Raw genomic sequence first — 12500 nt, 5'->3', positions numbered from 1 at the left:
ACAGCAAACAAAGAAAACAGGCAGTTGGACAGGTAAGTAGAAAGACAGACAGGTATGTAGAAAGGATGACAGGCAGGTGGATTGACAGGAGGATATAAGCGTTTGGCAAGCGCAGCATTCTCATTTCCTTACTGCGGCAGAAGAAAGCTCCAAACAGATTCATGTCCCTCAGGCACGCACGCACGCACGCACGCACACACACACACACACACACACACACACACACACACACACACACACACACACACACACACACACACACACACGACAGTCCAGAGTTGTAAACATCCTTAACGCTCCAGAGAGAGAGAGAGAGAGAGAGAGAGAGAGAGAGAGAGAGAGAGAGAGAGAGAGAGAGAGAGAGAGAGAGAGAGAGAGAGAGAGAGAGTCATAGAATAAATCATACAGCCCCCACACACACACACATACACACACACACACACACACACACACACACACACACACACACACACACACACACACACACACACACACAACACTGATATACCTCCCTTCCATTCTTATAATAGACCACTACGAGAATTAATGTATACAAACTGTCGCTCCACCTTTCACCTTACCGTCACTATATACACTATCAGTACACCACGTACACCATACTAACACTGCCATCAATGTTTGTTTTTCCACTGAGGGACGCAGACGATCCTTCCCACTCTTCGTTTTCTATTTCCTGTGTGTACATTCCCAGTTTATCTTATTCTATAGGAGATTTATTCTTATATTTACGTTGTTTTGTCTCGTCTCTGTCTAATCTGTGCCTAAGAAAACTGTTTCCTATCTTCGTTGAGTCTTTTGTCCTTCCTGTCTATGTATTTAACCTCTTTAGTACCATGACGCGTTTTCATATTCATTCTGGTTACTATTTTGACGATTTTATACCGCTTTAGAAACACATGTTGATATTAAAATAGTAAAGACTCTGGCCATTAATCTTTTGACCTCCATAGACCCTTCCTTACGCAAATAAAATCGTTTAATCATGCCAAAAAATCAAGGTACTGAAGAGAGAAGCCGTAGTTTACTTTATTTTATTGGAAACTTATTCTTATATTTACATTGTTGTGTCCCATCCCTGTCTAATCTGTGGCAAAGTAAACTGTTTCATTTCTTCGTTTAGTCTTTTGTTCTTTTCTGTTTATGTATTTAAAAAGCCGTAATTTTATTTGTTTTATAGGACACTTATTCTTATATTTATGTTGTTCTGTCTCGTCTCTGTCTAATCTAAGGCTGATTAAATTGTCTCTTGTCTTCGTTCATCCTTCTTTCCTTCCTATCTATCTATTTAAAAGGCAGTACGAGGGAAACGTGTCACAATCTTCAGAACAATGTTAAGACTTTTTTCAATGATATAAACACCGTAAATTGGGAGACTAGTGTATAATGTATGGTCTCAGTGCCTCACCAACCATCACCACCACCATCACCACTACCACCACCACCATCACCACCACTTTTATTACTATCATAGTCCACTAGTATTGATTATATGTGGAAAACTATGGAACCGTTCCTCCCTAATGAAAACTCCGTGACCTGTTAAAAGTTCTCAGGTCCCTCTAATGAAAGTGTTGAGGTGCCCTTAGTTTTGTGTTGTTGTTGGCGGTGGTGGTGGTGGTGGTGGTGGTAAGGGAGAAAGCTATATTGGTTCCATTTCTCTGACACACACACACACACACACACACACACACACACACACACACACACACACACACACACACACACACAGCGCGTAGTGTAGTGGTAGTGGTTAGCACGCTCGACTCACAATCGAGAGGGCCGGGTTCGAGTCCCGGTAAGCGGCGAGGCAAATGGGCAAGCCTCTTAATGTGTAGCTCCTGTTCACCTAGCAGTAAATAGGTACGGGATGTAACTCGAGGGGTTGTGGCCTCGCTTTCCCGGTGTGTGGAGTGTGTTGTGGTCTCAGTCCTACCCGAAGATCGGTCTATGAGCTCTGAGCTCGCTCCGTAATTGGGAAGACTGGCTGGGTGACCAGCAAGCGACCGAGGTGAATTACACACACACACACACACACACACACACACACACACACACACACACACACACACACACACACACACACACACACACACACACACACACACACACACACACACACACACACACACACACTTTTTACGGAAGAGAAAAGATTGGCCAAGGGCAACAAAAAATGAAAATAAAAGGCCCACAGGATTGCCAGTTTCTTTAGAGTTATTAAGAGTTATCCAAAAGTAAGGGACAAATGTCTTGAAACCTCCCTCTTAAAAGAAGTCAAGTTGTATGAAGATGGAAATACAGAAGCAGGCAAAGAGTTCCAGAGTTTACCAGAGAGTCTACTCTAACAATACTAACTTTACCTTCATTCATCATATGTGAATGATTACTTCATATATTTTTTTATTTTGTTCATCTTCTAATATATATGTTTTTCCATCAACTAGTTTTTCTTGTTTTGTTTTTCTAGTTATTAATGCATTTAGTCTCTTCTGTGTTTACACACAAACAAACACAACCTATTCACACACACACACACACACACACATTCTCTCTCTCTCTCTCTCTCTCTCTCTCTCTCTCTCTCTCTCTCTCTCTCTCTCTCTCTCTCTCTCTCTCTCTCTCTCATGCCAATAAATGCACTCAAAGATTAACACTCCATTGAACTCTCTATCATTACCTGGAAGGTCAGCGGAGCGTGAATTAATTAATCAAGCAAAAAGTCTGTAGATATTGATTTTTTTTCGTCTTTTTTTGTGGTTTGTATATTTTTTCCATTATGTGTGATTTTCAAAGCTAAATTACGACTATTCCTGTTAGATGATCATTGCTGTGTATATTTTTCACTTTATTATGCATATTAATCTATTTTTCATCACTGGTAATTAATTTTTAAAAGTTTTAATGGCATTTTTGCATATTAATATTAATCTACTTTTTTTTCGTTTTCATTAAATTAAAGCGTATGTTTAATGTTTTAGTGTTTATCAATTTGATATTTTAAGCATGGATTCTTACTCAAAGCACTCTGGGTTAATTCTTGTGTGTTGTTCAGCCATCTCTACACACTGCAGGCTATACACTAAAAGATACATTCTTTTAAACCTTCTTTCATGCCTGCACGTGCTTGTAAACCTTCCTTGCAGTTATTTCAGTGTTGTAAAGTGTTGCAGGGAAAAGTTAACGTGGAAGAGGAGAAGGGGAGAGTGAGTGGTAGTGTGAATACTTGAATAACTATTGCTACACGAGAACAAAATATAAGAGAAACAACAAGAAGTCATAAGATCTTGACGTGGCAGTCCCTGTAAAAAAACCCATACATATCTGTCTTTACCCATAAATTTATCTTATCTCCTTTTAGAGTTTCCTATTGACACGACACTCTAACATTCCAGTCATGCACCACGGCTTGTGAACCATTTTCTTCTCTCTTTAGAATGACTATTTTTTTCCTTCCAGATAACTGTTGTATCTTTTATTTCTATTTTCTGTTCACATATATCTGAGCATTCCTCCACCACCTTCTCTTCTTTTACTTTCCTTCATATATTTCTTACCTCTGCCTTCCCTTTCTCAATATCAAAGCTTTTCTCTTCCCCTCACACGACTCATCCTCATGACATTAATGCAGGCTGTCAGTCCTCCGCCGCTCTTCACTCCGCCTCGTCCTGCTACCCCACACACGCTCCCTCCTGTCACTTCCTCGTAAACAGATATCTCCTGATGGCAAGAAGACGCCTGCAGCTTGAGTTACCGCGCGTCAATCTCTTCTTTGTGCCTTCTCCACCTGACCTTGCTTTCATTTGCCTCCTCGCTGTCTTGTCTTCGCCGCCTATCTTGCCTTAACGAGTACTTCCTCCAATAAAAAGCATACGGAATGTCCCTCCTTCTTTGGACTTGATTTACTGTCTTTATCTTTCTAACAGCTGCTTCTTTCTTTGAGCCGATTCGTTCCCTCAGGCGCTTCCTTCTCCACCACTACGCTGAGGCAAAATATCACACGCACTGATCAAATTGCTTCTTTTGGAAAATAAGTCTTTTAAACATTCCTCATGATAATGGGGCAACTCGAGTAAGAATATAATGGCCAAGAAAGTAAAAAAAAGAAGTAAGAAAAACCTACAACTACTTGTTTTTTAGATAAGACAGGCTATGGTCCCGGGAAACAAGAAAAAAGGAAAAAGAAAACTTACTGAGGTGCAAGTCTTTCTAAACACAGAATAAATGTCTCGAAGCCTTCCTCTTGAAACAGTTGTCATAGGAATAGAGTGATACAGAAAAGGCAAGAAATTCCAGAGTTCACCAGAGAGAGAGAGAGAGAGAGAGAGAGAGAGAGAGAGAGAGAGAGAGAGAGAGAGAGAGAGAGAAAGAGAGAGAGAGAGAGAGAAAGAGAGACGAATAATAATGATGAATGTATCAGAATAAAAAGAAAGATGAGCTTATGTATCGTTACCAGTATGTATGTACGTAAATATGTATGTATATATGTATGTAGATGAAATGTATGTTGTATGTAGATGAAATGTATGCATGTAAAAAAGGTATAGGTATGTGTGTATGTATGTATGTAAAAGTATTAGTTTAACCACAAGCAATAACGGTAGAAAATAGTTGTGAAAAGTAAATATGAGTATGATGAAGAAGAAAACGGAACTTCTCTACGTCTTGCTAATTAATTCAACCTTTGGGGCTCATTACAGGTAACTTAATTAGCGTATTGGCAGGTAATGACGCGGGAAGAGACGCCACTTCTTACCGCTGACAAAGGAAACTCATGCAGGAAGAGAAAATGACAGGATTTCAATGATTTTTAAGACGTGTTTCTCATTTTTCCTCTCCACATTTGTTACTTTATTGGAGAAAGATTGTATTTAATGTTTTCTTCCTTTTTGCAGTTCGATGTTTTTATAGTAAGAAATGAAGAGATGAGAAAAAAGAAGAAAAGGAGGAGGAGGAGTTAGATGAATGTGAAAGTAAAACACACACACACACACACACACACACACACACACACACACACACACACACACACACACACACACACACACACACTCTCTCTCTCTCTCTCTCTCTCTCTCTCTTCATCTGTCTGTCTTTCTGTGTTGAGAGTTCTTCATAATTTTCTCTTTTATTTTGTGGTTTTGCGTTTCTCATGTTTCGTTTTTTTTTTTTTTCTGTAGTTACCGGAGTGACATAATTGTGTTTGTGCTGTCATCTTGTCTTTCTCCTTCGCTTGTTCACTGCAGATTAATTTTCAGGTTTTCGTTTTAATCTTTGGAGTTTTGTCTTTCATTTTCTGCTTTGAGGGTATTTTTACTTTCCACGTCCTTTGCTTGGTGTCTCCTTGTTTCTCACCTTTTTTCCTTCTCCTGTTTCTTTATTATTATTTCTTTGCTTTGTTATTCATCGTTTTGCTCTTTCTTATATATATATACTTGTTGTTGTTGTTGTTGTTGTTGTTGTTGTTGTTTGCTTCTCTTTCATAATAAAAATATTTTCATTGCTTTTCATTTTATGTTGTTTCCTTTTATTCTCAGTCCTCCTCTCTATCAATCAGTCTGTCTGTCAGGCTTCTCTCTCTCTCTCTCTCTCTCTCTCTCTCTCTCTCTCTCTAGCAATCCATATATGTATGTATGTACGTAAATATGTATGTATGTATGTATGTAGATAAAATGTATGTAGATGAGATGTATGCATGAAAAAAAGGTGTAGGTATGTGTGTATGTATGTATGTGTTAGTCTAGCAGCTCTCAACTCTAATACCTTTTAGTCAGTATTTCTTCATGTTTTTTCCCTTTTCACTGGTTCTTTCCCTTTTAATCCTTTTTGATCTCTCTTTCTTTCCTGACTTGTGTTTCTCTCTAGGTCTCCCTTATATTTTTCCCCCATTTCATTCTTTCCTTTCCCGGTGTTTTCCTTTTTCCCTTGTTATCTCCTTGGTCCACCTTCGCCACCAGGAGGAAATTAAAGAACCTTTTTCCTTTCAAAGCTCTGAAAGACAATCATTTCCCCTTTTTAGAGGATTTTTTCTTTTTTTCTGTTTTAGTTCTTCTCCACCTGTGTTTTGTGTGTGTGTGTGTGTGTGTGTGTGTGTGTGTGTGTGTGTGTGTGTGTGTGTGTGTGTGTGTGTGTCTGTCGTTGGGTCTAAAATAACATTAATATATTATGAACTAACAAGAGATTCAATTAACCTGACAAATATAATTAATGTGACAATGTATAAAGTTTATAAGAAGATTTTGTGAGTAAAGTGAATATTGGTTGTTGTCCATGTTTGTGTGTGTGTGTGTGTGTGTGTGTGTGTGTGTGTGTGTGTGTGTGTGTGTGTGTGTTTTATGTTCCGGTCTATAGAGCCTGTAGGTAACTTGAAGAGTATTGGAAGCGCTGTTAAGCTTCCACGCATTAGTGGTACCCATATTAGGGGCCATATCACCACCCAAGCGCATCTTTGGTGCAACCACCTAGAACCTGGGTGTGATGATGACATGCAGGTAACTTTAAACCACTAGACAAATGGCAAAGTATCAAGGCGATAATGGTGGGACGCGTGGACGTCCATTGTGTTTCATTGTTTGATCTGCCTCTCTGACGCGTGGAACGTCTCATTATTTCCGATCTTCGGATCCCACAACAAGGTCACAACTCATTTACATCCGTACCTTAGGTGAACAGGGGCTACACGTGAGAGACACACCCAAATATCTCCACCCGGCCGGGGAATCGAACCCGGTCCTCTGGCTGCGCTCTACCACTGTGTGTGTGTGTGTGTGTGTGTGTGTGTGTGTGTGTGTGTGTGTGTGTGTGTGTGTGTGTGTGTGTGTGTGTGTGTGTGTGTGTGTGTGTGTGTGTGTGTGTGTGTGTGTGTGTGTGTGTGTGTGTGTGAGAGAGAGTATGTGTGTGTGTGATTCACTTCCTCCTCGGTCGCCTGCTGGTCACCCAGCCAGTCTTCCCCATTACGGAGCGAGCTCAGAGCTCATAGACCGATCTTCGGGTAGGACTGAGACCACAACACACTCCACACACCAGGAAAGCGAGGCCACAACCCCTCGAGTTACATCCCGTACCTATTTACTGCTAGGTGTGTGTGTGTGTGTGTGTGTGTGTGTGTGTGTGTGTGTGTGTGTGTGTGTGTGTGTGTGTGTGTGTGTGTGTGTGTGTGTGTGTGTGTGTGTGTGTGTGTGTGTGTGTGTGTGTGTATGTGTGCGTGTGTGTGTGAAAAGGAGGTAAATGGACATGGTTCCCAAAAAAATGAGCCTTTGCGAGTGAAAACGTTAATGCAGTTTTTAGAGCAAAATATTTTCAACTCCTGTCCATTAACTAAATTTTTTTTTAAAGTTTTATCATATAATTCTACCCTTTTATCATTATAATTGTTATTAAAAACATGAATCACTTCCATTTTTGTAATCTTTTCTTTTCACCTTTTATCATTTACATTTTACATTCTCCATCAGCCAACCAGCCAGTTAGTTAGCTAGTACTTTAGTCAGTCAGTGACTCGTCCTTTCAGCCAGTTGCTTTTATCTTGTTTTAGTCAGTTGCTTATCCTGGTAGTCAGCCATCCGTTAATTTCACTTCGAAATAAGTTAGTGAATCAGTGAGCATTAATCATTAATCACTCAGTCAGACACTCACTCACTCACTCACTTACACATTCAAACAGCTATTCAGTCAGCCAATAAGTCAGCCAGTCAGTCAATCGCTCAATCAACCACTCAGTCAGACAGCTAGCAAACCAGTCAATCAGACCATTTTACACACACACACACACACACACACACACACACACACACACACACACACACACACACACACACACACACACACACACACACACACACACACACACACACACACACCCGCATCAGAATTTTTGCACTAAATCTCGCATATCGAAACAATTTTGTCCTTTATCTTCACTATTACAGAAGGCTCTGTTTAAACTTACATGAGGTTTTACGACAGAATGAAGAGATTTCTACATTATTAACTGGAGAAACACTCTTAAAAACCCGGCTAATCACTTCTGTGGCCATTGAAAATAGTCGTGATGAGAGAGCAAAGCGTTCTGAATGTAACTTCAAATATCCTCTTGTTTCTCCACCAGATTCCACGTTCCTCGCTATGGTCGCAGACAGGGTGGGGAGGAGGAGGCAGGCGGGACCAACACCCTCGCCCCTCCTCCTCCATCTCTACCTCTTCCTCGTCAACGTCCTTCTTCACTTCTGCTTCACCTCCGCCGCGCGCCTCGAGTCTGTGAATCCTGATGGTGAGTACAGCTGATTGATTTATTGACTGATGGTGACATACTAATGGGCTTATTATATGGTGGCTTGGTGATTTGATTTCACGTCATAGCAAGAGAAAAAATTGCCGGGATGTGAAGTGAAATGAAGGGAAGTAGAAGAAGTTGATTTTAAGTGATAGAAGTGGAAGAGAAAGAGGAGGAAATGGATGGAAAGGAGAGAAAAGGAAGACAAATAAATGTGTTGGTAAAGGAACGAGCGAAAATGGAGGATGAAAGGAAAAAAAAAAAAAAAGGGAAGAAAAGGGAAGTTGGAGGAATTGAGGTTAAGTGATAGAAGTGGAAGAGAAAGAGAAAGAAATGTAAATAAAGATATGTGAGGATAAAGGAAGAGGTGAAAAGGAAGATAAAAATGAAATGAAAATGGAGGAAGAAATTTAAGTTGGAGGAATAGAGGTTAAGTGATAAAAGTGAAGAGAAAACGGAGGAAATGGATACAAAGGAGAGAAAATGAAGATATGTGAGGATAAAGGAAGGATGAAAAGGGAGAATACAAGGGAAATGAAAATGAAGTAACAGAAATGGAAGAGAAGGCTGAGGAAATGGATAGAAAGGAGCGAAAAGGAAAATATGTGAAGGTAAAATAAAAGGTGAAAAAGGAGGATATAAGGAAAAGTGATGACAGAAGATATGGGGAAAGAAATGGAAAGGAAAGAAAGGAAAGAAACGTGTCCAAAATATACAAGTCCAGAGAAAAAATAATTAATATTTGTGATGGGTGTTTATTATCGCTTCAAAACTAAGAATGTACTTCCAAGAGTGGGTTAATTAGCAGATAAAGTTCAGATTTTTATATATTTTGGATAATAAATGAAGATGAATAATAAATAATAACACAACCAGTACTACCACCACCACCACAAATACCACCACCACCACCACAACAACAACGATTACAACAACAACAACAATAAAGATGATCACTAAGGTCACATCACAGCAACGTCGTGGTACAGTGGAACCATGCGTGCTTTGGGGTCCGAGGGGTCTTCAAGCGCAGGGGTTCGAATCCTGTCCACGGTCCGAGTGTAGGTTGGGCTTCCTCACTCGGGGCAACGGCCTCCTAGCGGGTGGGCTTTGAGATAAGATGTACCCCAATTAGTACCCCCTTTAGCCCATAAATTCCCGTGAAAAGCCAATATTGTATAAAAAAAAGTAAATCAATATAGAAAAAGTCATTAGATAAGTCAGACGAGGTCACTTACATCATCTCAGGTCACGTTAGGTAATACAAGGGCACGTAATTACACGAGGTCAGATGAGGTCAGGAGAAGCTGTGCAAAAAGGTCAAGTTATTTCGCACGCGCCGAAGGAGGAGAGAAAAATAACGTGAAGAAAGGAAAAAAAATAAAGGAGATATTTTTGACACTTCACTGGCGTTTCTTTTATGTATCTTGCTTTTATCTTTTTCTTTCCTTTTAGTCTTTATGGAGAGGATCGAGTTCCAATAATATTTCCTTTATCGATTGCAAGTAAGGATATTATCAAAGTGTGTGTGTGTGTGTGTGTGTGTGTGTGTGTGTGTGTGTGTGTGTGTGTGTGTATGTATGTGTTGGAGCGTGCACGTTTTAATATATTAGGAATTCTAAATAAAAAAAGAAGAGAAAGAAGTCGATTAAGTTTTCACATAATGCATTTTTCTTACTTCAAAACACGAAATAAAATAAAATAAAAAAAAACAACCAAAAAGTTAATTTAGTTATACATGACTCTCTTCAGAATAAAAGACATAAATCTCGAAAATAGCTTAACTGTTACAAGAAGCAGAAAACAAAGAAGAAAAGAAAGGAAGAGAAAGAAGTCCATGATAGAAAAGAAGAAAGTTGACTTACTCCTTGCATGAATCTTTTCTGAAACAATATCATAATTCTGGTAATTAGCACAGCAGGTGTAGAACAAACACAGAACACAAACATAACAAAAAGCAAAACAAAACACAATGATATTCACTAACAATTATTGCCAACTCTAGAGCTGCCCTGATCTTTTTCTTCTCTCTCTGTTTTCATGTTTATCTATGTTTGTTTATCATCACAATTTCCTTTCTCTTTTCTTCCCCTTCATTTAATGTTTCTATTTGATTTTCATTTGTTATTCCTTTCCCTTGTTACTTACTCCATTTTCATCGTCATTTATTTATCAATTACTTGATCTACAAATGAAAGTTTATTTATTTTATTTATTTATTTATCTGTCTATATGCTTGCCTGTTTGTCTGTCTGTCTGTCTGTCTGTGTGTGTCTATCTGTCTGTGTGTCTGTCTGTCTATTTGTCTGTTCGTCTGTTTGTCTTTATATTTGTCTACCTACCCATGAATCTATGTACATATATGTCTATTTATTTTATTAGATACCTACCTGTCTACTTGTCTAACTGTCTATCTGTTTGTCTGTCTGTTTATTTATTCATTTATTTACCTATCTGCTTATCTGCCCATTTATTTATCTATCTATCTATATATCTATCTATTTACTAGTATATCTATTTGAATATCTATTGTTCTGTCTACTTACTAAGCTATCCATCTGTCTAGTTTACACATTTACTCAACTGTCTATTCATTAATCCGTCTATTGATCTGCTTCGTGTTTTATCAGTTCAATAAATATTCAACAATATTCCAACTAAACTGTGTCTGTCCCGATATTTTTCCTCCCCAGCCGCCCTTCATTTCCTATACATTTGGGAATCAATCCATAAATGTTTTCATGCATAATTTTTTTTGTTTTCCGCCATGCATTATTTATTTTGGAGTTTGTGTCCAGCGAACGAACGTTTAGGAAAATTTAGTGGAAAGTGCTTCCATATTTTTAGGCGTTTTATTTATTTTTGATTAGCATTATCGGTTGCTATGAGAGAGAGAGAGAGAGAGAGAGAGAGAGAGAGAGAGAGAGAGAGAGAGAGAGAGAGCCTGGAGAGATGTTTGTTTACCGTCAACGAAAATGCAAACGAACGAACGGCTTTGGCTATGCGATGAAGCACGCTCAAGAAATTGTCGATTATCAGAACGGAGATGATAAGTGGAAAGAGGAAGTTACGTTCATACAGAAACTGCCACGTGTAGACCTGATGACCTCTTGCTGCTTCCCTTATTTCTCATGTTTTTATGTTCTTGTAAAACAATTAGCATGACTCTTGACTCCTTCAGTACTGGAGCGCATTTTTATCATTAATTTTTTTATGTGATCAGACGATTTTATTGACATTAGGAAGGGTCTACGGAGATCAGAAGATTAATGGCCAGAGTCTTCACTATATTAATCCCCACATAATTTTCTGAAGCTGTATAAAATCATCAAATAGTAAGCGGAATATATATGAAAATGTGTCATGGTACTGAAGGGGTTAACAGTCTTCAGTGTGCTGATGAACAAGCACATGGTCGAGCCCTGCCGTGACGCCTCTCACAGGGCTCAGCGGATAAGCTTTTACTGAATGAAAATAAAACCACAGGAACTGAAAGGTTTGGACTATTGTCGCTCCTTACTGAGTCTTCCACCACCATCGCCACCACCGTCACCGCCATCACTAGGTCATTTACTCACCCTAAGAGACCCGCAGCATCAGGGCTAATGGATGCCGCAGTGATGTTCTTTGTGCTCAGGTCTCGTGATTCCCGCCGTTCATCTTGCCCCGATAAAATGTTTTCTGGCCAATTAAAGGACTTCGCTTTTAGATCCTTCTTTGAGTCTCTGATAATTAAAGGATCTTGTGCAGGTATCCTTTGCAGTGTTGCCCTTCCCGATAAGATAGTCTGCAAATTTATTATTTTTTCTCACTCTCTTTTTTTTTTTAGTTCAAGAAGTCTCCTTTTCTTATTTTGATTTTGATTTTCTTTTTCAAGGTTGTTATTGTCTCTTTTCTATTTTGCTGTTTTGTTTTTCGTATTATTTGTATTTCCTTTCATGATTTTTCACTTTTCTTTTTTTCTCTCATATTTTGCTTTTAGTTACAATGAATTTACTTTCACTGCTGGTAATGCTTTGATTTCATTAAACGTGATTTATTTGGTATTGATTTCTTTGAATTTGATTTTTTCACTTTTGTTTTACTATTTTTATTTCTTTATATTTCTTTTGAGTTTTAATTATTCTTTTCTTTATAATGATCAGCTCGTCAATATTTTTGTTTGTATATCCATCTTAAAATTGACGCCCTTTCTCAATTCCTCATTACT

At 38.8% G+C, this 12500-nt stretch overlaps 1 protein-coding gene across 1 annotated transcript in view; it reads left to right on the top strand.

Annotated features, from left to right (window-relative positions):
• LOC123507164 (relaxin receptor 2-like) overlaps positions 1 to 12500 on the top strand; it is a 214617-nt gene that overhangs the window by 74054 nt on the left and 128063 nt on the right. The window contains 1 exon segment of the mRNA XM_045259820.1: positions 8126 to 8287. Within this exon segment, the coding sequence (XP_045115755.1) occupies positions 8143 to 8287 (145 nt within the window). The 5' untranslated portion in view covers positions 8126 to 8142.

The sequence above is a fragment of the Portunus trituberculatus genome, chromosome 21, assembly GCF_017591435.1.
Source record: "Portunus trituberculatus isolate SZX2019 chromosome 21, ASM1759143v1, whole genome shotgun sequence".
Classification (NCBI taxonomy): domain Eukaryota; kingdom Metazoa; phylum Arthropoda; class Malacostraca; order Decapoda; family Portunidae; genus Portunus; species Portunus trituberculatus.
This window is presented reverse-complemented; position numbering and strand designations above follow the sequence as displayed.